We start from the raw sequence: 25,311 nt of genomic DNA on the forward strand, positions 1-25,311 counted from the left end.
ACACACACACACACACACACACACACACACACACACACGTCATCTAGAGGCTCACATTGTGGAAGAGAGAGGTTTCCGAAGGGAATGGAGCCGGTCATCTGTAGAGCCTGCTGAGCAGCAGGAGGGATCTTCAGACCAGTTCCTGAGAGACGAGAGAGAGAAATGAAAACGTGTTTAATTTAAGAAACTAAATCTAATGATCGCTTCATGACACGGACAGATTGTGACATTTAGGAAACGGATGAGAAGATCAACATCCTTTGAGACCCAGCAGTCACAAATGGAGAAAATGTTCACATCCAATAACTACTCACATGTTTATCATGCAGAGAAAATCAGGGCGGGGCGTCCGATAAGCAACATTGTGACACCTACAGCCGTGCAACATGACACGTCAGAATAGTGAGACAATGCCACTCGTGAATCCTCAGAGGCCGAATAAAAGCCGCAACACGTCTCGTTTGTCCGACCAAATGTTTAAAGTTTACTGTGATGATACACGACTAAGAGAAGCAGCAGATCCTCCCGAGAGAGAGACAGTAGATCTAAGCCACAGACACTGACATGAACCGCTTTAATGTCCAACATGACCATGTCGATGAATTTGTATTTATCTTTTACCAACTGGCTTTTTATGTTTGGTGAGTCAAAGACAAACTGCCACCCTGGTGGACAGTAAAGCTTTATTGTAAAGACACAATGGAGCGGCGATGTTCTGCAGTGAATTCAGAGACAAAATGTCTCGAAATGTCGACATCTTGAATGAAGTTAAAAACGTAAAGGCATTAAAACAGAAAGTATAGACTGAGGCAATAGCCAGTGTATCAATCTTCTTATACGACTATATTGTTCTAAACTGAGGACGGTACCGTAAGGCATATTTATCTACACAGTTGGTACAGTTTTTAATATAAATTTGGCAAACGAATGACTTCCTCTCGTGTGCTATAAGGGGACTGTTTGTGCGGTTGATGCAAAGACGCTGCAGGTGATTAACAAACCTTCTGCTAGTCGAGCCATGAGCTGCAGCCGCCCCGTGGTGCCGAGGTCGATGCCGGTCCTCTCCAGCTCGTCGTTGTCCAGGAACGAGCTGGCCGTCGATGAGTCCGAGCGCTCTGTGACGTGACCCACCTTCATCGGGCGGCCGGCCAGCTCGAAGCCATTGAGCTGCTCCAAGGCCTTCTTAGCGCATTCTGCATCTGCAAACTGTAAGAGGCAAAGAGGTCAGAGTCCAACAGGCTGCGAACAGTCAAGCACCGACGATGATCAAGACGCTTTTGGTTACCGATATGAAGCCGTATCCTTTGGATCGACCGGTCTCGCTGTCCATCATCAGCTGGATTCCCTCAATCTGTGCAAACACAACACAGGAGGATCGTCACCAATGCACCTACAAGTCAAAAATCATAATTTATTCAGAAGTGAAACTTGTTCCTGACCTTTCCAAACGGCTCAAAGATCCCTCGAAGCATTTCTTCGGTAATGTTGAAGTGCAGCGAGCCCACGTACAGCCTCATCGGACCGGAGCTGCCCTTTTGCAGGTTGTTGGCAGCGGCTGCAGCTCGGTTTTTCTCTGCCTGTAATCACACGTAAGTAAAGTAATTACGTTAATGCAGAAATTCAGAGTTTGTCTAAATCGCAATGTTATCTGGGTCGAACACGTTTCCATTTGAAAAATGGGTTTAATAGGGAGGCGTTGGTATTAAAATGCTCCGTCACATCAGGTAGAAATAATAATAGAATAATATTAAGACACCGACCTGAGAGGCCTGGACGATGATGGGAACTCCTAGAAGCCGCTGGCCGGTCAATCCGATAGCCAGCGGAACAGAAGAAGACTCCACGAACTCGATGTACGCGATGCCCTTTGATCTCCTGGAGTTTCTGTCCGAGATCATTCTCACATCCCTCACCTGCAGAGAGAGGTCGACCATTTAAGAGATCACTTCCACACACAGACACGCCGGATTACACGCATCAACAACGACAAAACCAACTGACTTTTCCCACGGCGGAGAAGAAGTCCTCCAGGTCTCGAGCTCGGATTCGTGCAGCGAGCTGCATGCAGAAAACTGTGCGAGCATCCCTCTCCTCTGGTGTGAGGTTGTCAATGGGTTGCCTTCAACAAGAGAAAACACCAAACGTTAACAAACCAATACCTCTGCATCATTAAATAAATGGTAAAATAATGAATACTTATGGAAAATTAAAAAGGTAAATCAGACATACTCCCTGATTTTGTTAAACGGCCCGATAGCATCTTCAAAGTTTCTTGAATAGAAACACATTTTTAAAGATCCGTTAAAAACCTCAAAGTGAGTTTGAGAAACAATCACTTGATTTCAGGGTGCTGTAACAAAATCAGGAAATGAAGCACCCAGACCTACAGACGGGAATGTGCAGCTTCAGCTCACCTGATGGGACTCTTCTCCTTTTTGAAGGGACTCCTACTTTTTGAACGTTTCCGGCTAAAACATGAAGAAGAATTACTGTTTCAGTTTCAAATAACGCCGGAAAAGACGAGTTTCTCTGCACACGGAAAACAATCTTTGTAGTTCAACATTCTTACTGTTACCACTGACGTCTACTGCTGTCGTCCTAAAGGAGAAACTAGCAATCACACAAATTCCAGCTTCTAAAACGCAGAGAGGCACGTTTCACAGAAGACATTTTCACACGTTACAGAAGAAGAAGTGTAAAGAATACAACGAGGGCTGAATTCCATTCAGTAGCTTCAGAGTCTGGATGCTGGTGTTCAGCTTGTTGGCTCACTTTAATAAAGCGTTAATGTTGTACTTCTCTCAGTTCGACGAGACAAAAGGCCTCTGAACAACCGATAGTACGTAACTTTGCATACTTGCCTTTTTAAATACCTTTTTACAAAACAGAAATATTTAAATCTGAACTTTTTTCTGTCAAAGCAGAACATTCGAATATACAACAAACAAACCAGACACACTAGCTATTGATAACTACTCACACTCAGTTTCCTCTTTATCAGGCACGCCTGTACACGCTTATGTAATCCAATACAACTGGTTTGCCATCAAGTCTTCTTTTATGGTGTTTATAATGTTCAGTTTTAGCCGACACTGTCAAACAAGTGCAAATGAAGTTATAAACTGGGCAGCAGGGGTTTAGTTAGTGGTGGTTTAATCACAGAACCCACCAGCTATCGGTAGACGACGTGTATGACCGGATTGTTTCACAAGTAGCCAGTTAGGCTCATTTTAAACTGATAAAAAGCTAAATCATCGTCAGACGATAGCCGGTGGGTGTTTTGCACCTCTTTTGCTTCGTAAACAATAACGGTTGCATTGGATTGCATGAGACTGTGCAGGTGTACCTAACAGAGTGGACAGTGTGTCGGTCATATAAAGGAGACATACACGGGGCTCTTGCGTGCTCTGTAGCGGCCGGATCGCTCTTTGCTCCGGGAGCCGCTGCGATGGCGCTCCCTGCTGCGGCTCCTCTTTCTCTCTCTGCTCTTGCTCCTCTTCTTGCTCTTCTTTTTGTCTTTGCTCCGGCTTCTTCTCTTCCTAGAACCTGGGCTTCGGCTCTTGCTACGGCTCCTCCTTTTTCTGAAACATGTTACAACACCATCGTCGTGCAAAGGGCAAACACATTGCTTTTTTTTTTCTTTTTTACTTGTAGCTCAGAATCAAACAGCTAATATTGCCAGAAAATATATGAAAACTTACTTCTTGTTTTGTTCGCCGTGTCCATTTGCATGAGAGGACTTGATCTCATCCTAAGCAAGGTTGATAGAAGAACATCATGAGGACGTAGATGAAACATTTCAAGTCGTCAAGGTAAAGGGGATGGGGTGGGACAAGAGAAAATGCAGAATGTATTCAATTAATAATTATACTTCAAAACTTCCTACTGTCATGTCTGGACAGTGTCCTTCCACCACCCCAATTGCTTCCCATCCCACTCCTGCTTTTAACAAGGCTGCTCAGTACTGAATGCAACAAAGCACAGTTAAGGGAGAGTGTCCAACATGTTAGCTGAGTTCAGGAAGCTTGGTCAGAAGTCAGATCATCTCCACCATTCCCCGTCTCATAGGTCATACCAATGCCACTATGTGTGCCTAATCATGTGACCACGCATGGCCCACGGCCACTAAAAGCGATCCTGTGTGGTTGGTGTCAGTCCAGTGATCTTCACCCATTTTCGTTCTTGGACTGTAAGAGCTCGATGCCACCTCTGTCACACATCTTGCCCTGAAGCAAACAGGGATTCACACTTCTTAGTAATATTGACGCCCAAGGAAATAAATGAATTAAAAAAAAAAATAAGAAATAAATCCATCAAATCAGCCACGTGTTACACTGCCATTATCTTTAGGTTGCATGATATAATACTTCTGGCCTTTTGACTTCAGAAGGAATTATTAACTACTGAAAAGAAACTCACTTTATAATACAATGATGCTAGATAGAATCTATTTGTTACAGTCATAATAATAATAAATCAATATCTGTGGTATCGTGTAGCATGCAAAATCAAGATGCTGATTCACATTACAGTTGACTATGGCAAAGAGGCAGTATTCATATTTACTTGCAAGAGAAATTAATAGTTCACCTGTATTTTGCCATAAAACCATGACGTGGCTCATGTATTCGCACAAAGACGCTCCACAACTGCAATATCTGCATTTTCAAGCATACTGATGTCAAACTATTGGATTTAAAACAGTAACAGATTGACACAAACACAATTGAGTATCCCGTATTAATTTGTGAAATGTTTTTTTTTTTTTTTTCTTAACACAACTTAAAGATGACAGAGTGATACATGGTTTTTCTCAAAGCAACACAGTGTACGACGTTCCAGAAAACGGCTCATATTGGACGGCACATTCAGAAACCGTGACGGCATGCAGGTTGTAAATCTGAATACTGCCTCCTTTGCTGGACAGGTAAAGGTGGGCTTATCAACCATTGGCATTCACCTTGTTGCAACCGAATAGGGATTGATGTTCTAGGTTGAGTCTCTTTTAGTCCTAAGGTGAACCACAGTACATCAGTATATGCACAATAACTACCTTCCTTTTTTTCACAGTTCACAGTGGAATCAAAGATGAATTCATGGGAGTAGAGGTGAGATATCATTAGGGAAGTCTATAAAGAGAGATAGATGTGGATTTATTTATAATTCTGTATTGCGTTTGAAATACTCAATTATACACCACACAACAGTCAAGTAAACTTTGTCACAGTAGCAAATATCAGAAAAAAAGGACTCAAGAGTAAAATCATAACAGTGAAACAAACAGGCCTCATATCTCTGTAATCTGCAACCCACCTTTCTGAATGGAGCCTCCAGCATGGCCTCAACGTCAAAATCATCAGCCATGATGATCCTGTGAAAGACACAAACAACTCCTTTACTTTTACACATAAGAAACTATTTCGGCAGCTTCTGTAAGACACTGAAAAAAGCGTCTTGACGCAGTTGTGCTTAAGTTGTGTTCCCTTCCCATACAGCTGCCATCACACCGATATGCTCTGTCTTTGATCTTTGTTGTACCAGCTTTACACAGTTAAACAATAATGTTGCACCAACAGAAATGTAGTTATTACATGTCTTTATATTCACCGTGTAATAGTTATTACATGCCTTTAAATTCACCTTGTAATCGAGCCAGATTCTCCTTTGTAAGATTAGTCAGATGAGCTACAAGTACAAACTAATATTGTTTTGGTAGATTAAATGTAGACCTGGTGGATGTCAGCTAGATTGTTTTAATATACTCATCTGTTTACTATATTTTATTGTAAATTTCCACGTTTCTATTTTTAGCTCATGTCTTGTATTTTGCATTGTGATGATTGTTTAATGTTATGCACCATCCACCATGTCACATTCCTTGTATGTGCAACAGAAGTTATCGTTCGTTAACGTTAGATGGCAGCAATGCGAGACCGAGTTTGACCGAACTTCCTTAACGATTTCCCCCAAATGTTGTAAATATAATCTACGATAAAAACCAATTTAGTAGCAATTAATCTGACTAAAAACACCACCCATAACCTCACATAAAGCTCAAATATATGTGTAGCATTAGAGATCACTTTAGTAGCAATTAATCTGAACAACACCACCACCCATAACCTCACATAAAGCTCAAATATATGTGTAGCATTAGAGATCTTAGAGATAAACACGCGTTGCACTCCAACACAAAGCTAAAGCTAACAAGCTACATCGCTGTCGTCTAAACGTTAGCTTACATCAATAATGACCCTTATTAATACACTAGACTGCTTATATGAATACCAGTAAACATATATATATATATATATATATATGACGTCACTAATAATCCAATTTAAAATACCGTTGGTCCAAGATGTTTACAGTAGTCCAAGTAATGTAAAAACAAGCGCTAAATTTAACAGCCAATATGGCTAACAGCGTTTCCGCGGCTAGCGAGCTAGCTTCGTTAGCAAACATTGACGTTACCGTTTTGAAATTGATGAAATGATGTGCCAAAGTCAAAATATCACGGGAAATGTGGTCCTGAGGAGACTCTTCTCGACGCCTCCCTCTCGGCAGATCACTTAGAGCTAAGATGCAATCAGAAAATTCGAAGTTATGTAACCTTTTTTTAAATGTTAGCAACTATCCGTTGGCAGGTCGTGTGGCCCTGGGTTGAAAACGTTCTCCTTCCTTCTTCTTCTTCTTCGTCTTCTTCTACTATCAGATTTTGCGGTAGTGGTGGTGTTTTGTTTTTGCTTTACCACCACCTGCTGGAGATAAACGGCATTATACCACTCTCATTCTGAAACCACAAACTGAGGTTTTCTGACTTTCTCTCACAACTCTACAAGCAAACAAGGTTTCACAGTACAGTATATTAAATAACTTTACTTTACAAACTCGTCCACAAACATTTCTTATAGATTACAAATATCTGTAACCAGGTTTGTTGGAGGTCCAATGATAGCAGCAGATCAGAAACGTAGACCAGCAGAATATGTCAGAATAACCGCCAAATCCTATGTATTTTACTTAAAATCAAATAAAAATGATTATCCCGAGATAGGAGTGAAGTATCCTAAATATCTAATGTCATTATCAATATTGTCACTTTACCTTTTATAAAATGAGCCACAGTGTGGGGAAATTCAGGTGCTTAGAGAACAGTACAAATAAATAGATAAATAATTAGCAAACCCCATGTGCCATAGAAAATTAATTTCCCATCAAAATTAACTACACAACACTACTTAACAGATTAATGTTTTACAGTAGAGTAGTTTATTGGTGTGCCCATATATTACAAAAAAAGTATTTCTGTATCTGCTGCTATTTAATTTAATTCAAATTAGTCAAATACATTTAAAAATCTAATACAGTGCTCACTTGAAATATTATATTATGTGTAAATCTAAAATAACTAATTAAAAAAGGGAGAAATTGCCAAATTTTGGTTTCCGTTCATGAGTTTCTATGCAAACTCCTAAACATGAGGATTTGGAACCTTTGCTGTTTGCGACTCCCTTTAATACGTTTTATGCCAAAACATCTCGTTAAACCAAGGATGTATAAAGAAGTTCGACTTCCGAGTGTGGAATTCAGATGAAAGTACCCGGATCTTCCGCATTACGGGCCCAGTTGGAGCATGCGCACTAGCGTTTTCTTTAACCCCGCCTCCCAGCTCTTGTCGAGCGTCCTCCATTCATTAACATGAACGGAGGAAGGACAATACCTCTAGATTCGTCAGTTAGTACATTACATTGTAATTCCACTGTTTGTCCACGACGTAAAGTTAGTTTTAAAGCCCAGCGCTCTTCCAAAAGGGGCTAGCCTCAAACAACAACATCTCTCCTGTCAGACCATACTCTGGGCACGAACACCCTGAGGCTTTGAAATCTCGCCTTTCCTCGCGAGAACCAAGTCTCGTCAGTTTAGTTTCACGGCTCATGGTCGCCATCTAGTGATGAGGAAAAATAAACGTCAGTGGTCTCTCATCTCTCTTTTATTATCTGCTCTAAATGATGCTAACATCATCAATGCTACAGACCTCTGAAACACACCTTTAAATGTAATTTAAAACATTTGTTCTTTTTTTATGTGCTTCCACATCAATATTAAGTTTATACGACTTTAACAGTATATATGTTTCATTTCTCAGTACTATTCACATAATTTGGTCTGGCAGTTGTCAGTTAATGATATTCCTCATTAGTTTCATGTAGATGATGCTTGTTATAGATATTTAAGCCTGTTTGCTCCTGTGCATTTAAAAAATGTTGTTATTTATTTTTTTAAGTTTTTTTCACGTCCCATGAAAACCAGACGATGCATCTCAAGGATGTCGACATTTTTTAAACTTTAGTTGACTTCACAGCTTTAATTATTTACACAATTACTATTTTGATAAAATGCACACGGTTTAAAAAGTGTTTATTTCACATTAAAAACTTGTGGCGAATTAACCAAGAGAACTATCACTCAATTTCATTTTATGTTTACATGTCGGACAATAAATAACAACATTGCTGGTTGCATCAGACAAAGAGTGCTGTGCAGTGTCACTGCACTCATATTTACCATGGCATGGATGTAAACATGTAATTAGTTATTGTAGCACATTAAATTACTTATAAAGGCAAATACAGGCTTATTCACATCTTCCTCAGTCAAATGCATTGACCACACTTGGCTGCTGCATATCAGGCAGCAGAACCCTCCATTGTGTTATTATGGAGTTTAAGTGGTGAGTCATAATCCGGAGGAACCTCAAAAAACAGCTCATCGTCAAAGCAGAAGTTATCGGGCGGTGGTGCGAGGTACAGCAGCTTCAAGACGAAGCCCGTGAGGACGCCTCCCAGCGCCGACACTCCGATGGTGGAGAACACAGCGGCGACCTGGAAGAGAGCCTGCTCCCGGGCAGTCCTCCCCAACCCCGGCTTCAAACCGGGGATCAACATCTGGAGCTGTCGCAGCTTCGGGTCCCCCTCAATTGGTGACCTGTGGGTGAAGATCTCATACAAACTGGGGCCATACATCTCCTCACTAGCCATCAGTATGGCACATATCCCCGCAGCGCAGGATATAAGTCCCGTCAGGTCGTGCAAATGATGTATTCCACACTGATCCTGGATCCGGAAGCGCCGGGCCAGGAAGGGGGTCAAGTACCTGTAGCCCAGCATGCACGCGGTGCAGCCCAGAGCGCCCAGAGCGTACGCAGCCGCGGGCGAGATCATCATATCCACGGACGCCCCGACCGTCACGCCTCCAGCCAGGGTCACGTTCTGAACGTTGGCCATGGTGATCTTACCTTCTTTGTTCAGCATGGCCGAGAGAGCGAAGGCCGTGAGCGTGGAGGCGCTGAGGCCGAGGAAGGTGTGGAGGTCGGCTCTGTGCTGGTCGTCTCCTTTCAGGGTCAACGCTGAGTTGAAGGAGGGCCAGAACACCCAGAGGAACAAGGTCCCCATCACCGACAGGATGTCGGACTGGTAGCTGGTGGTCTCCTTCGCGTGGCCTTCGTTCAGGCAAGGCCTGTACAGCGCAAACGAGACACCCAAAGCCAAAGTAGCAGGCAAACAGGTGGATAAGAATGGAGCCTCCCGCGTCGTTGATCTTCAGATACTTGAGCACGGCCCACTCGGTGCACGCAAACACCGGCACCTTCAGCAGAGCCATGACCAGCAGCTGCAGGGGACTCGTCCTCCCCAGCACGGCGCCGAAGGATATCAGCACCACGGCGCACGCGAACTCTGCATTCATGAGGTTGATCACCCCGAGGTGGATCTTACCCTCGTGGCTGAACTGGAAGTAGCCCTGCACCAGGATGGCCCACTGGATGGCGAAGGTGGCCGTGAGGAAGTTAAAGACCATCCCCCCCCAAAGCCGTAGAGTCGGAAAAAACGCCAGCAGGCACCCGAAGCCGAGGAATATCATGACCTGTATGTCCGTGAAAACAGGGTAGTCCCTGTACACCGCGTTGTCCATGGGGTTAGTCAATGCAATGCAAGGACAACCACCTGTGTGACAAACACAAACACAGGTAACCTCACTCGAAGGCTGGTCGACTTCGTCTTCATCCCGACTGCTCTTTGGGACGAACGCCGATCAGTTCTTCTGCAGTCTGCGGTTTCTCTGCTCAGATAAGACGGGTCAAAGACATCGACCTCGTTCCTGCCGTCTCGCTCTCTCAAACACAGAAGCTATATAACGCTGCAGCGTGGACTTTGGGCTGCTGTAATAAGACTTGTAACACTTCTGAAATATATAATATAATTCACACAATAAAAATATGCATTATAAAAACTTATATGCATAATAAAAAGTCGGCATGTGTTGATCCTGCTGGCTGATTTCCATTTGGAAAACATTGGGACAGAGCGTTTGCTGACCTGTGAGCGTCTCTTTCGATCAGTCGGGACATGATGATGAAATGCACAATGACAAACGCTTCAACTTGCATGTCACAATCAGCGAAGGAGCTGTCTGCGAGATGGGGAGCGTTTCTGTTGCCTCTTGGCGGCTCTCAACATGGCGACGGCTGAGCCGGTGCAGAGCGTGAGCTCACCAGTGGGGTTTGCTCACGTGCACTAATATGCACTAAAAGCATGCATCTAAAGCTATGTCATCAGAACAAGGAGAAAACTCGGATTACAACACACAAAAGGAGATCGACTTCACTCTCTGCTCATGTAGACATTACTCCACTTTATATACTCTTTGCGTAGATAACAGCTGTTTGCTGCCATAATAAAGAGAAACTGCACACTTAAGCATGTTTTTTGAGGCAGTAAATAAAATTATATAACTGTACTGTGATGAAATGCATCGATGCTGGTGTTAATATTGACAATTTTGAGATAGAGTCGACCTTTTGGGACGAGTCTACGTCGTGAAATACATCCAAAAATAGAATGTTAACACCCATTGAGCAACTCCCCCCTCCTCAGCTCCTTGCACACCTTTTTTTTCAAAATGATGCAGCGGGTGAAGTTACACTTTAATGCTGTGAGTCACATTTATTGAACCTTTAAGGTGAGAACAGAAGACTGATATAACAGTTTGTGTCTTACAACACGGTTAGACAATTTCTTTGTTGCTAAATTAATATTTGATGTTCTATATGTGTCTAGTGTGATCTGAGATCAGAGATGCTGATAAAGAGGCAAACACAGTCGACATTTGCAAAAGTTCAAACCATAAATCCAATTGCAAAACAATGAATCTATAAGCAGACGCTGTAAGAACATCATAACACTCAAACCGTCACTGTTGTATTAAAATGATTTTAGTTTATTGCATTTTGCCGACATATAAAATGGTTTCTTTCAACCATTACTTGTACATCATTGCATAAGACATGGCAGAACATGAAACAAAGTTTGTTCATCATTTTAAAAGACAATACAAACTATTTTATATCTATAAAACCCGTGTTGACACACATTGCACGTGTTATCTCTAAGCCTAAAAATCACACACCTATTTACAAATGTCCCATCTTCACTCTGTCCTCCTGTTGAGTTACACACACCGTCCACACACAAAGAAGCATCAGGTGTCACACACACAAACACACACACACACATTATAGATTATGACTTCTGCAGACCAGTGACCGATACATCAACCTGTAGAGCCACATCATCTTCTCATGAATCAAACATAAACACAGGTTCGTTGCTGCTCATGTTCTGCACCCACACCTTTCAGAGTTACTGTATAAGGGGAACACGGAGGGCTGCATAGATATTCACCACAAAGAGGACGTATCAATATGATGAGGTGAGCTACGGGGTTGAAAACAATACAAATTTGACTCACACGTCTTATGATTTCCTGGAAAAGATACTGAATGCTTTTTGCAAGTGATGCAGAATTTTCTAAGTGAAATACTTCACAGAACTAATAGGGCAACGGGGGAGAGGGGAATAAAATCAAAGGACTGTGTACTTACTGTACAAAAACTTCCATAATAAACTATTATGACCAAACACTTTGTTGCCTATATAGATATTATATAAACTAAGCACATGTAATGTACATGTGGCCGACTCTTACTGGTCATATCCTTTGAAATGTTTGCAGACTCGGTGTGAATATCTATGACGAAACAGCACATGTGCATGAGTTAATAAATGCTCAAAAATGACTAAAGCACACACTAATAGAAACTAAACATCCACAGACTAAACATCTGAGCGGTAGCACTCTGCAGGATAATCTGACTCCATGAATAAATCATCTTAAAACTGTTTCATACAAACATTCTGAGATTCTTCCAAAATACTTTCATTTTTATACATTATTCACTATCTGCAAATGTTTGCGTTCACAACATCACAGCGTTCACATTTTTAAACAGGGTGCATTAGTATAGCAGCAAATTTACATTTGATGTAGTTGGACATGTTGGGAGATGTGCTGACTCGCTGTCTTGCAGAGAGTCAGACGAGAAGGTTGATACGACTCTCATGTTAGCAGTTAACTTAACAGAATAACAGCTTAATGTGTTAATGAGTTAATGATCGGCTCATTATAATAAATATTTGATAATAAAGCACTGTTTTTTGTAAGAATTAAACAAATGAGATACAACATATTAATTAGTGAGCTTTATTTTGTTACCTTTGGACAGAGCAATGCTAGCTGTTTCCAGTATTTATGCTAAGCTAAGCTAAGCGTCTCCTGGCTGAGGCTGAGAGCGGTACCAATCTTCTTATATCACTCTCTGCAAGAAACCCAACGAGCAAAGTCCTCCTTTAATCCTGGTGCACTCAGCATGCATCAAATACAGAATATTTATGGATCTAAACGTTTTTTCTGAACCACACCATATGAAAAATAAATAGTTTACGATATAATTTATGACATGTCATTGACATGAATCTATCTGATGCCGACTTTTATTTACAAACATAACGAATAATAAAACTAGTCGTGAATCTATTTACAGCTCGTACTTCTGCTTTTTCAATACTCCAATTAATGAATGTGAATGAACCCATTTCCACTGTTAATAAATATCATTACCTGTAAGTCTGTAATATTAATACCTGTATGCTTCCAACCATACAATGAAAGGCAAAATTAGACCAGGACAAAGACAGACATGATTAGATAATTGAATACATAAATAATATAAATAAATAACAGTTAAAAGAAGAAGAAAAAAAAATCCTCTTTGACAAATGAACAGGAAGAAAAGCAAAAGGACAGAATGTTGATTTAACAAATCAGAAAAGGGAAAGAAATAAGTGAGAACTTTCCATTTTCTTTCTTAGAATAAGAGACGCTTTGGGTTTCGTTTTGCAATAAAATGTCAGAACTAAGCAAAAACATATATCTGCTGTTATCAGCTGACAGGCAGAGATCAGAGAGTCGACCGCTGCACAATTCTTCATGTGGTGTAACGGTGAATATGTGAGGTTGTGGGGGGGACAATATGGAGGGCAGAGTCTGTGTGTGTGTGTGTGTGTGTGTGTGTGTGTGTGTGTGGGCCCCTGAAACACCTCAAAGCCCCTTCAGGAGTAGATGGTGATGACCTCACGTCCACCTCCACGCACCAGGAGGACCCGATTGAGACCTTCAGTGAGCACCTCAAGGAACTCCATGTCTGAGAGACAAGCACAGTGAAGGAGTGTAGTTTTCTTACCTTTGCTTTTACCTTAAGTATGTATATATATATATTTTACATAAAAAACAATTTAACCATCAGGTCCCAGCTGTGTCTATTCGAGGTTCCGTGTCACACGTTTCATCTACGAGAGAGCGATTTCTCCTCTAAACTTCTTAAATGTTTTTATTTAAATAACTGTTCAACATCCAAACACGTAAAAACGATCCAATATTTCACAAAAACAGCAAAGATTCTAGTCTAAAAAATGAAAACAGATATTTGTAGCGGTATGTTTCTTCATTACAATAACGTGTCTGTATATACTGTAAGTATTTCATACTAGCTCCACCTTGACTTCTAATATCGGGATATCAGGGGACATGGGACCCCCAGATAGCCAGTTGTATTTCGTACACTGCCCTCACATACAGTATTAGTTACAGGGGCCATTAGTCTTTGACATTTTTATCAGTAAAATCTCACAAAAGCTCAAACAGCTCTTACGTCTAATAAACGATAAACTGCATAATTTATATTCTTATTGTTGCAGTTTTTCTTTGCTTTTATCACCTGAGCCTTCAATACTATTCTGTATTGCATATGTAGTATCAGCACGTCTAATGTCTTCAGTTCTCTGATAGTGTTTTTATTGTGTTTAGGCTTCTATGCTGCCTTGCTCTAGGGCTGGGCGATAATTCGATACGATAATTTATTTCATATTTGAGTGATATACTCATGATACACAATAACGTCGATAATAACGAGCAGATATCTGATGTGAAATATTTTGAGGGACTTTAATTTGAAGATTACGGTTTTGTATTTTCATCACACGTTACATTTCCACTCGTTCAATGGGATTTATGGAAATACTTATTTATGTCTCTATAACTTCTCTAAGCTGTTTATGTTCGCTTTGCACAAATGTTCTTAATTAAATGATAAAACACTTCTCATTTGTCAAGTATTTAACACAGGAATATAGAATATATAGGCTTTACCATGTGGTTATTTCATATCGACTGTAATGAACAGAAAACATGCTATAATGTGATATGTATTGTTATTGAGACATGAGATGACCGATATCGGGATAGAAGACTTTGGCCATCGTGGGACCTGCAGGATCTGAACTGAACAGAGCGAAGTACATTCAGATCTATCTGAATGCACTGTATTGTATTTATGATGTAGGATACAGTTTTCGTTGCCCATGCGGTTCTTGGGGGGTCCAGGCATGTTGAGCAGGACCAGTTTTGCCTCCTTGGACTTCTTTATGATGATCTCATTGAGCCGCATCGCTGTGTGCATCCGCCTCACGTCAACCTGGCTCCTGATGCGACAAACAGAAGGCCACATCAGTTCTTTGGTTCACAAATCAGGCTCTCAGCTGCTCAGTCCACACAGTGCGTCCTCCTCCAAAATAAAAGAAGAATACTTACAAGTTCTCCCACTCCCTGTAGCAGCATGTTAGGGGGGGAAATAATTACAGTTAATTACCAACAGGACATGTGCATTTACAAGATCCGTGTTATTTAACGGTTAATGTTCAAATGTTCGTTTGTTGTGTAGGAACCCAATGCGTACATCCCAAGTCTCTTAATTGCATCCATGTTTCGCTCACTTGCGTCTTTTCCTTGCGTCTTAGGCACAATCCCAATGTCGCCCCTAAGGCCTTAAACCCTGAACCCTCAAGGAGTAAATGTAATTTTCCAGGCTGAATGTGAATGTCTCCATGCTAATGCTGACTTACGCAAAGGGTTAATAAAGGGCTCAAAAGGTCTGCCAGAGAGCCCTCAAACACAAAGACTTTATGGGAGCGCACCTCAAAGTCAGTGAGTGTAGAGATTGGGACTGGGTCGATACACACAAATATTTTCCACTGACCCACGTGTGCATGTCATGTGTCATGTCTGCTTCCTGTGCTGGGTGCTGAGCAGAGAACTGACAGGTCACTCACGGCTTCATGTTGAAGAGGTCTTTGCCGGCCTCCGGGTTTGCTGCCAAAGGGGTCTTCCCTTTCTCTGCGCCCGTGTTGTCCGTCCACGTGGCGGCGCCAGACGTGGGGCTCGTGGGGCTGGTTGGTGCGGAGGCGTTCTTACTGTGGATGAGCTGCACCTGTTTTGGGTTGGAGACAGCCACAGACTGAGAGACAGACACCGCGACGTGACAGTGAAAGAGAGAAAAGAGACACTCATCAGTGTGGAAGAAACCCAGCGGCCACTCGTGACGAGATCAATCAATGACAGCAGATTCAGCCGGAGAACAAGAGGGACAAGTTATTTGATCCTAAAATGGACCGTGGCAGCATTACCTCATCTTCTGGTTGTTCTGCCACGCTGGCTGCTTCGTCCACGCTGTGCCGGGAGCGCGAGGCAGGCGGGTTTTTACGCCGAATGGACCCACGGGATGAATCTGTAATGCTCTGGATCTATAGTTATAAAAATGAAAGGATTGAACTAGTTTTAATTTCCCTCTAGAATTCATTCTCACTTCCCTCAGATCAGTAAAAACAAGTCCAGACAACAACACCTTATTATAAATCAATTCCCTGCCTGAGAGCTGATATTTGGAGCGCACAGAGAGATAATGAGAACGTTCATGGTCTTCTATGCGCACCATTCGGTAAAAGGGGTTTTAAAATGACACACGCCTTCTTTAGGCATCAAGGTTCCTCCAGTTAAGTGTAGTACGAACTTTACTGCTTTACCTCTCTCTCCTTCTCGTTCTTGGTCAGATGCATCTGTTTGAGGATCTGTGACCGTTGTTCCATTACCAGTGTCTTCTCGTAGGTGTAGGCTGAGATGTCACCGTCATGCTTTAAAGAGACGAATACATTTGTTCATTTATCATACAGTCAAGTCCTGAAACAGGAGTCATAACATGAAAGAAAGTTTAGTTCTATGGATGAAACAAATCTGGGTTCATCTCAAGACAAAGCTATTTTTCATCATCATCATTCATCATCACCCTTATAACCTCACATCAAAAGACCCAAACTATCCCTCTGATCTCAATGGGATAGCCTGATCAAATAAAGATATAATGATAATCCTCTCCTCTTGGCTTCCTTCTTGTTTGTGAACTCCGATTATGTGTCAGACGAGTCTCTCACCATCTCCACCACTTCCACCGCAGCTTCGATGCGCAGGTGATAGAGGAAGGTGATGAGGTCTTTCTTCATCTGGATACTATTGTCATCCATCTGAGCCACAGTGAAAATGCGCATCTTGCACTTCCTCCACACCTGAAAACAGGAACATTCACAGCCGATGAACAACATGTTCTTTTTTAAACCTCGACACTGTGCCCTTTGTAACATGTAAATCACATCAAACAATCTCGAATGTAAAGAATGTTTCTGTGTGTCTTTGTTTCCCACCTTATGCTGTCGCAGCAGGAAGGGCAGCAGCATCAACATGCCTCCATCGTGGACAATCCACCACACGTCTATGTGGCCTTCGGTGAAGCGTTCTCCGTTGGACGGGTAGCTGGAGATATTCTTAGGAACCAACAAGGCCAGACTGGCTACAGTCGTCTCTCGGACCACCTCTGCGGAGGACACAGTGGATTTGGTATAAAGTACAATGAAGGGCCTGGGAAAGGGTTACCTCACCTTGTTTAATTCATCTACACAGGAAAAATATGATTTCTCTGGTGACGGTGTTAATTGTATATAAATAATGCATCATTGAGGCTTTAGAAACAGCCCATCTTCTCAGGTCATTTAGAGGCATCAGTATTAAATTGAGACTGTTTCATAATCAGTTAAAAGTTCCTCACAGTAACTTTAAAGAGCAATGCATTGTTTTGTGAACAAACCACTTTAAGTCATACATGCTCAATAACCAGGATAATCAGATTCATTAAATAATATCTAAGACATTTATTATTTTACCAGTGTTTAAGACTTACCAATAAAGTTCCTAAACTGCTGGTGGTACTCAGGCTGTTTCCAGTTTCGGGGCCAGCTGACCAACACAGTGTTGTGCTTCAGACCTCCCAGTCCTCCAACCTGGATCAGGTGGGACGTCCCATCTCTCAGATTGGAGGAGATGACCACCTGAGAGAAACCCTTCACCTTCTCCGTCTCCATCAACTTACGCAAAGACTGCAAATGCACAGAGAGCAGAAGACAGCTGTCACAGTCCTGACAGCTGTAGCGTGTGCCGCACGTCATGTGACGAGGAACAACTAATCACAGCTGGCAGATATCTTCTCCTACTTCTGTAAATATCAGTCTACAGTGAAGATATGAAGTGTATCATTTTAGTGCATTGGTGCACCATCTGTCCCACAGACTGTTTTACTCGTTTCACCCTTTCTGTCGGACATCACAAAATCTGGGTAAAAGTTCAGCCAAATTGAGCTTTCGCTAAGTCCCGCCTTCAAGTGCACAATGGCCAATCATAGGGTAGCATCGGCCATCTGTGAATAACTGTGATGAGCGACGAGTGATATTAATCCACTGTGTTTCTATCACAAGTCAAAGTGCATGCGTCAGAGATTAGAGGATGAACCTGATCTGCCCTCTGGGCCTCCGTGTAGTTGTCCAGGAAGGTTCCTTGAACTGAGGTGCCGACGATGGTCAGACCCTTCCCTGCTTTCAGCTGATTGGCCAGAGAGAGCAGACGAGGCTGCTCTACGTTCTGCTCCTCGTCCACGCTCACCAGAACCAGGATCTGAGGCCTGACGAAAAAAAAAAGCAAAGCACCAAGTAAAAGACCATCTCATCTCAGTATGGTAAAGAAATGGTGTTTTAAAATTCAACCGGTGATACAAGCACTGTTTTTGTGGACTGACCTCCAGTTCTTGGTGTGTGGCGGTCCTTCCTCCAGCCTCATGAGAGCAAAGCGTGCAGCGCTCAGAGAGATGCCACGTATCCCATCGCCCCACTCCTTCTCCGCACTGTGACACAGCACATTAAACAAAAACAAGCCCAATTGAGCTGAAACAATAGCCACTGGCAGAATAAGTGGATGCACTGCAAAGAATACAAACTGGGTGACAACTTAAGTTGGTTGCTGTGATTCAATCGTACCTACTATGATTACTTACCCGCAGAACTCAATGTATTTGTAGATGCAGGTGGCGATGCCCATGGCGATGATGGCGTAATACCAAGAGCAGATGAACATGAGTGACAGGCACAGGCTCATACCCAAGAAAGACAGAGCCCTGCAGGAGACAGGACATCACATGTTTGTTCTAAATAATTTCTGCCAGCTTCACACTGCTGGTTGGAACTCAACAATGACCACAGCTTGTAAATAAACTGGTTTGTATTTAATGCTGGAGTACAGACAGCATGGGTTTAGCTCCCCATGGTGATCCAGGTGCACACAGCTCTGGTGAATATCGTCATTTCGCATGATGCTGTTACTTTGATTACAATCCAAAGCAGGCATTACAGCATATGTTAGGTTTTCTTACACTGACCCCACACACTCACCAGTGGTAGAACTTAAAGCGCGGCCTCCAGTTTGGCGTCCTCAGCAAAGTCTGCAGGGCACAGGCCAGATTGACAAACATGTAGCACATCAAGAAGAACCTAAAGAGAGAGGAGGAGAAAATAAAAATAAAAAGACAGCCCGCACAACAATGAACATAGTGTGTGTGTGTGTGTGTGTGTGTGTGTGTGATGTGCTCACATGGAGAGGATGGGTGCGACTGCATCCAGGGAGGCGATGATGATGCCAATCTCACAGATGCAAGCTGTGAGCAGAAGGGCCCAGGTGGGCTCCCCGTTGGCCTTGCCGTGCCCAAACACCTGCAGCAACATGAAAGGATTGAATTAAATCAAGTTTCATTGCACCTCCTTGGACAGTACGCGCTGTACAAATAAATTATGGGATTTTAATAATCTATTAATGTGATGATCGTGTTTTTTCTGCAGCCTAAAGCGACAGAAAGATTTGAATCAAACACACTACTAAACTAAAAAGGTGTACTTAAATAAATCTTTTGGAAGATAAATAAATAAAGCTCAATTTAAAGCCAGATTAAAAAAGTAGGCCTTGAGTTTGCCTTTAAAAATATTAACATTCTCTGCAGCTCGCTGATGCGTTTAAAAAAAATAATAAAGACACATTTTAGTGCGACATGTGTACACACTCTAAGAAATGGGATGATGCCGTCTCGAGAGATGGCCTGCAGGAGCCGTGGAGCTCCGGTCAGACTCTGGAGTCCGGCTCCGCAGGTAGAGAAGAAGGAGCCGAACACAATGACCCACGGAGACGGCCATGCCAGAGTCCCAATCACCAGGTTACCATTGACCCCTTCACCAAACCTGTGGAGAGAGAAGACTAAACACTCAGAAGCTGCAATAACAAACACTGACTTGTTGACCATTCATTCAGATAAACTAACGTCTTTTGAATGTTTTCAAACTGATATATATAAGTGGATATATGAACAGTTGGTCCTTTATTTCGGACAGAGGTAAAAAAGAAAAGAAAAGCAGGCTTCTCATTTCTACCTGGCGACCGTCGATTTTGTTCCCTGAACTTTTCATTTTCTAGCAGCTAACGCTAGCTATTCATCGGCTGTAAACACTTGTTGGTAAAAACAATGTCTCGGGCTGATCTTTTAATGTTTCCGCCGACTCATCTTAAAACAAGAACCATGTGAAGAGTTCCTAAATAAACATTATTATGGCATATGGCTTCTATTTATAATCGGTTTCAACTCATTGTTGAGCTATGACTTTATTGATGTTTTTACAACTGGTGCTCATTGTCAGAGTGGGATCACAATATTACCACGACAGCATTTACACAAATCTACATCATAAGACTCACTTGTCCCTGAGGACGACTCCTTCTATACAGGCTCCAAACAGCACAACAGTGGACATGTCTGGGGACAAGCTGTCAAGAAATGTATCATTGGAGATGTTTGATCCATATCACGTGCCAAAGGTTTATGTAAAACCAGCAGGTTGAGCTCAGTGAAGGATACACACAATAGACGTGGTGGTGATGGCTGCAATGGTGCCGATGGGGATCGACTTCTGAGCATCACGCAGGTCTCCAGAGCGGTTGGAGCCCGCCATGATCCCTGTGAGTGGAGCAAGATGAAACAATCAGGAGCTTTGTGCTCTGACAACCAGCAGGGAGAGGTAATATCTATTCTTCCTTTCTCTCTAGTCACATCACCAGCATCAGCAGTAATCTGGTTCTGCAGCGCAGACGGATCCGCTCATGAAAAGATGGTACAGCTGCAAAATTTATTTGGAATAGATTATATGTGAATGCAGAAAATGTGCAGCGTTGACGTTCGGCATCTAAGCTCCGGCCTTTTACCACCAAAGTCAGCACAGCAGGAAGTGACGATAATAACTTTCCTCATGATCTTAAAGCTCCAATAACTGATGGATTTTTTCCCCTGGAAATCTCCCTGCTGCCTCTTGAAACGGGCCTGATTACAGTGTAGATCTCCGGTTTGAGCGCTTAGTATCAAGTCTAAGTCCTTAATGCAGCCGCCCCAGTTGAAGTCTTGCCCTCGGGTCTTTTTGCTGCGTGTCATCCCCTCTTTCAACTTCAATGTCTGTATCTCTCACTAGCAAGTAAAGTAGAAAAGGCCCAAAGAATAATTGTTCTTTAACGGTTCATCTCTACCTCGATCACATTACGTCGAATCCGTTGTTTACGTGGTAATCTTGAAGATGTTAAGTCACTATATCTATCACCAAAAAGGTAACACAATGGTGTTTGTTGACAATGATGAAAATATTGCAATATATATACATGTGTAGTATTACAAACTGGATTCTGGACCCCAGACTGCTAAACTCAAAGCACAGTTTCATAGAAATTCTAAATCAACCAGGACTGAAACCTTAAGGATTTCCATTTAATCTAAAAATACAGATTCGAGCAGCTTTAAAGCTAAAGACAGCCCCTCAATCGGGCGAGGACTTCCTCTTCTGCTGCTCACCTGTGACAGATGGGAAGTATATCCCGACCAGCAGGGTGAAGAAGCTGGTGATGTCAGCCAGGACGTAGCGGTTCGTGCTGGTCGGCGGATTGTCTGTATTCACTACTGATGCGAGCCCACGCTTCTCCAGGAACATCCCTTTTTCTAGGTAGTTCCCAAACAGGTTCTCTAAAAGACAGAGGGACATTTAATTGAGCATGTGCGGTGGATTGATCCTCATCCTGATGATTGGTAGAGGGTGTTATTGATCAGGCATCGCTTACCTGCCAGGATGCCACTACTGACCCCCGGGATGCCCTGTATCTCTGTGACGTTGTTGTTGGTGAAGTATTCGTCACAAGTGGCATTGAGAGTCTCAGAATCACAGAAGGTCCTCCACAGTTTGGTGGTGACGGTTTCATTGTCTATCTCGACGACCTTTGCGCAGACGTCGTATCCTTTGGAGAGGAGTGTTCGGTTTCCCAGGACGCAGACGCTGTTGAGAAAGTCGGCACGTCATCGCCACATTCCTCGGATCACCTCCGGGAGACTCTGAGAGGTGAATGAGCAAGTCACTTACGGGAAGACGGGGGGGTCGATGGCGGTCTTGATGACTCCGGCGTAAACAGCCACGATGGAGAGGATGACACAGGCCAGGAAGACCAGCGCCAGCTTGTTCACATATCTGACCCCGACAAACACCACCAGCACCATGAAGCTCAGCACAATGGTGCCGTACACCCGCATGTTGTTGAGGAGAGCCAACTCTGCCTCCTGGCCCTCCAGGCCCTCGATCTTAAAGATGGCTGCCTGGGGGATGATATAAATCTGAAGGAATGGAAAGACGGAGGGAGAAAGGGAAAGTAAAGGGAGGCGAAAAAAAGGCAAGGTGTGGTGGAGAAGGGTGGAGGCACGAGGAAATGATAATTAAATAGGACTATAGACAAACTATAGACAATATTTAAGGCTGTAAAGACAATATTCTACTCACCAGCAGAATTTCAATGCAGCCCAGAATGTACATGGCTCCTGCAAAAGTGGTGCCCAAGTAGAAGCAGATCCCAACAGCTCCACCGAACTCGGGCCCCAGAGAGCGAGAGATCATGTAATATGAACCTCCAGCTGAGAGTCACAAACACACAGAAGAGTCGGTTTGTGTTTTCTCACACTCAAACACACCAATTCATCTCCTCTCAGATATCCACTCACCTGGTACCACTCCATTTGTTGCAATGGCACTCATGGAGATGGCTGTGAGCATCGTCTGGAAAAAGCACAACAGAGGACGTTTAGAATACATCTTAGGATAATAATTAGGACTGATCCGTTACTTGATTTAATCGACAGATCTGTAAAACTGCATTACTCCACAAAAAATCACACAAAAAGCTATACTTTCAAGGTTGTGTTTACCAGAGATGTGCTCTTGAGTGTCTCAATAAGTCATTTAGTGTCATAAAAGCATAAATAATGACAAACAGACTAAAGGAATTTCAGTCAACTGAGACCAAAAATGAGCCCTATTTTAATAGTCACCTTCTAAGGAACATTGTGCAGCATTTAGAGAGATTATTAGCAGAAATGGAATAAAACATCAATAAGCATGTTTTCTTCAATCTATAATCACCTGAAAATAAGAATATTTGTGTTTTTGTCACCATAAAATGATCTGTTGATATCTCCATACAGAGCCGGCCGCCATGTTTCTACAGTAGCCCAGAACGGACAAACCAAACTGCTTCGGCTTCCCCGACTGAGTTCGGAAAAACACACGAGGGACGCCGTGATTTTGGTCTCCAGGGACGAAAAACAAAACACGAGACCTCTGCTGGTCTTGAGCAGCTGCAGCATTTATTTCTGCACAAACTGAAACTTCCACTTCAACATACTCGTACAACAACTGGCTATAGATCGGGTCATTTGCGTTTTCATGTTTTCCCGTCGGCCACCAGCGGAAGTTTCACCTGGTTGCAATCTGCAGCCTGGCTAGATGTCACCAAATCCCACACAGGGCACGTTTGAGGTCAGCTCCTAGTATTTGTAACCTGTTGGTCGGTGACGGAGCAGCAAAATGACAGATTCCAACAGGGGGAATGATGGTGGTGGTGTTCGTGGGTTTATTGGCAGAACGCCTTATGCCAGGTTTTATTATGTCACCTTCAGCAGCTGTGCAATGCAAATTATAATTATACAGCCTGTTATATATTATAACAGTCTGTAGTTTAATGATTATGATCATTTTTAAATGAGAGCACATCAAGCAGCATTGAGCCCATACAAAAACAGAGAAGTGCAAGTAGAAAAAAAAGGTAGATGACGGAAATGAGCTCACATAAAGCAGGTGAAATGGTGAAATGTAAGTTTAGGCAATAACCAGATATATAAACAAATAAGATGCAAATATCAGAAGTGATTCCTTATAAAACTGGTAGAATGCAAATAAAAGAACAAACTCTTGGATTCAAAACAGATAAAAACGCCAAATCTAAGGAAATGCTTTGATAATGTGCTGAAACAAGCACAATTTAAATATGTAATGACAATAAAGTTCAAATAAAACACCATAAAATAGTAATCTAAAGAGAAAATATGAAGTGATGCGATAATGGAAAAGGAACACGTTGTTAATCGTAGGCCGTCTTGTAAAAGTCCGTTTTAAGGAGGCAGTTACAAGCTGCGGTGGAGTTTGTCGATCTCACAGTGAGCGGACGGCTGCTCCAAAGACGAGGCGCCATAATCGAAAATGGACGATCAACGTTGGATTTCAGTCTGGAACAACTAAAAGGGTTTGGTGGGCTAATCTAAAGGGACCGGCTGAGCTTTTAAGGGTCAAAAGTTCATTGATATAATCTGTTTTTAAATCAACATATTTCTATTGCAAACACACATTCAAGTGGAAACACACACAGAAACAGACTATTAGAAGAATATTATTACTGTCGCATTATGATTTGTTGAAATTTCTTTCTTCCTCTTTTTCATTTATGTATTTCTTTACTCATTTATCCTCACGTTTGTTTCTCCTTTCAACAGACAGTCCTTGTGTTTGTTTCTGTTATTGCTGCCGCCATGAAAGCCTCAAATGCTTTTATGCACTTTTTCTCAGTAAAATAAAAAAAGTAAAAATAAAAAAACCTTCCCATCTGTATGTCATTCCTTCATCTTTATTTTTGCAAATAAAAAGACAAAACAAAAAAAGAATAATCAGCAAAACCTTCCTATTGGTATGCCACTCCTTTATCTTTACAAAAGTAATAATAATAAAAAACCTTGCCATATGTCACAAATAAAATAAAATTAAAAACATAAAAAAGGGTATGTGTGCTGAGGAACCACTTTAAGATGTATTTGGTGGATGGATGTTTACAGCTCTATTGGCCTGCAATAAATGAACCACGCATATTTTAATACATTTGTTTTCTGATTGACCAAAGAGCCGTCACGTTCCCCAACAAATATGCAACAGCAGATTTACAGTTTCACTCACCGTGGAGCAACACATGAAGACGATTATGAAGGAGCCGAAGACGCCTCCGACCCCGACCATCCAAGTCATCCGCAGGAAGAGGATCACCCCAAAAATGTTCTGGATGCACGGCAAGTACACGCCCATCAGAGTGCCCAGCTGTGGAGCCTGAGAAGCACAAACAAGGAAAGCGATTAGTCAACGTTTTTGTGTCTTAGTTTTCAGTCTACATGGATTAAAAAACGGGGGTTATAATCGGGGAATTTCATTAATGAAATGAGGTCCAACTATTTCATTAGAAAGAAAGGGGTTTATTCTTTTCAAA

At 42.3% G+C, this 25,311-nt stretch overlaps 2 protein-coding genes and 1 pseudogene across 5 annotated transcripts in view; all 3 read right to left on the minus strand.

The window, feature by feature from the left end:
• LOC116382464 (RNA-binding protein 39-like) overlaps window positions 1-6,707 on the minus strand; it is an 8,462-nt gene extending 1,755 nt beyond the window's left edge. Inside the window, exons 1-12 of one of the 3 annotated variants that reach the window (XM_031845540.1) lie at window positions 6,475-6,707; window positions 5,314-5,371; window positions 3,702-3,751; window positions 3,390-3,581; window positions 2,415-2,468; window positions 2,230-2,271; window positions 2,002-2,119; window positions 1,761-1,913; window positions 1,440-1,577; window positions 1,286-1,351; window positions 1,002-1,206; window positions 56-142 (exon numbers count right to left, since the gene is read on the minus strand). In XM_031845540.1, the coding sequence (XP_031701400.1) occupies window positions 56-142; window positions 1,002-1,206; window positions 1,286-1,351; window positions 1,440-1,577; window positions 1,761-1,913; window positions 2,002-2,119; window positions 2,230-2,271; window positions 2,415-2,468; window positions 3,390-3,581; window positions 3,702-3,751; window positions 5,314-5,364 (1,156 nt within the window). In that variant the 5' untranslated portion in view covers window positions 5,365-5,371; window positions 6,475-6,707. The remainder of the gene's footprint in view (window positions 1-55; window positions 143-1,001; window positions 1,207-1,285; window positions 1,352-1,439; window positions 1,578-1,760; window positions 1,914-2,001; window positions 2,120-2,229; window positions 2,272-2,414; window positions 2,469-3,389; window positions 3,582-3,701; window positions 3,752-5,313; window positions 5,372-6,474) is intronic. The other 2 variants (XM_031845541.1, XM_031845542.1) reach the window with 2 other exon arrangements.
• Window positions 6,708-8,690: 1,983 nt separating this feature from the next.
• Window positions 8,691-10,064, minus strand: LOC116382586 (ammonium transporter Rh type B pseudogene; annotated as a pseudogene).
• Window positions 10,065-11,256: 1,192 nt separating this feature from the next.
• LOC116382143 (solute carrier family 12 member 5-like) overlaps window positions 11,257-25,311 on the minus strand; it is a 32,258-nt gene continuing 18,203 nt past the window's right edge. The window contains exons 4-26 of one of the 2 annotated variants that reach the window (XM_031844921.1): window positions 25,008-25,154; window positions 22,730-22,784; window positions 22,512-22,642; window positions 22,101-22,348; window positions 21,805-22,016; window positions 21,542-21,709; window positions 20,564-20,662; window positions 20,404-20,461; window positions 19,718-19,892; window positions 19,255-19,373; window positions 19,056-19,154; window positions 18,662-18,781; window positions 18,407-18,511; window positions 18,124-18,292; window positions 17,519-17,714; window positions 16,986-17,155; window positions 16,719-16,850; window positions 16,314-16,421; window positions 15,918-16,034; window positions 15,564-15,721; window positions 15,046-15,060; window positions 14,803-14,936; window positions 11,257-13,600 (exon numbers count right to left, since the gene is read on the minus strand). In XM_031844921.1, coding sequence (XP_031700781.1) covers window positions 13,509-13,600; window positions 14,803-14,936; window positions 15,046-15,060; window positions 15,564-15,721; window positions 15,918-16,034; window positions 16,314-16,421; window positions 16,719-16,850; window positions 16,986-17,155; window positions 17,519-17,714; window positions 18,124-18,292; window positions 18,407-18,511; window positions 18,662-18,781; window positions 19,056-19,154; window positions 19,255-19,373; window positions 19,718-19,892; window positions 20,404-20,461; window positions 20,564-20,662; window positions 21,542-21,709; window positions 21,805-22,016; window positions 22,101-22,348; window positions 22,512-22,642; window positions 22,730-22,784; window positions 25,008-25,154 — 3,027 coding nt within the window. In that variant the 3' untranslated portion in view covers window positions 11,257-13,508. Of the gene's footprint in view, window positions 13,601-14,802; window positions 14,937-15,045; window positions 15,061-15,563; window positions 15,749-15,917; window positions 16,035-16,313; window positions 16,422-16,718; window positions 16,851-16,985; window positions 17,156-17,518; window positions 17,715-18,123; window positions 18,293-18,406; window positions 18,512-18,661; window positions 18,782-19,055; window positions 19,155-19,254; window positions 19,374-19,717; window positions 19,893-20,403; window positions 20,462-20,563; window positions 20,663-21,541; window positions 21,710-21,804; window positions 22,017-22,100; window positions 22,349-22,511; window positions 22,643-22,729; window positions 22,785-25,007; window positions 25,155-25,311 lie in introns of both variants that reach the window. The other variant, XM_031844920.1, reaches the window with a different exon arrangement.

This window comes from Anarrhichthys ocellatus, unplaced genomic scaffold, assembly GCF_004355925.1.
Source record: "Anarrhichthys ocellatus isolate YVR2014 unplaced genomic scaffold, GSC_Weel_1.0 scaffold5, whole genome shotgun sequence".
Classification (NCBI taxonomy): Eukaryota; Metazoa; Chordata; class Actinopteri; order Perciformes; family Anarhichadidae; genus Anarrhichthys; species Anarrhichthys ocellatus.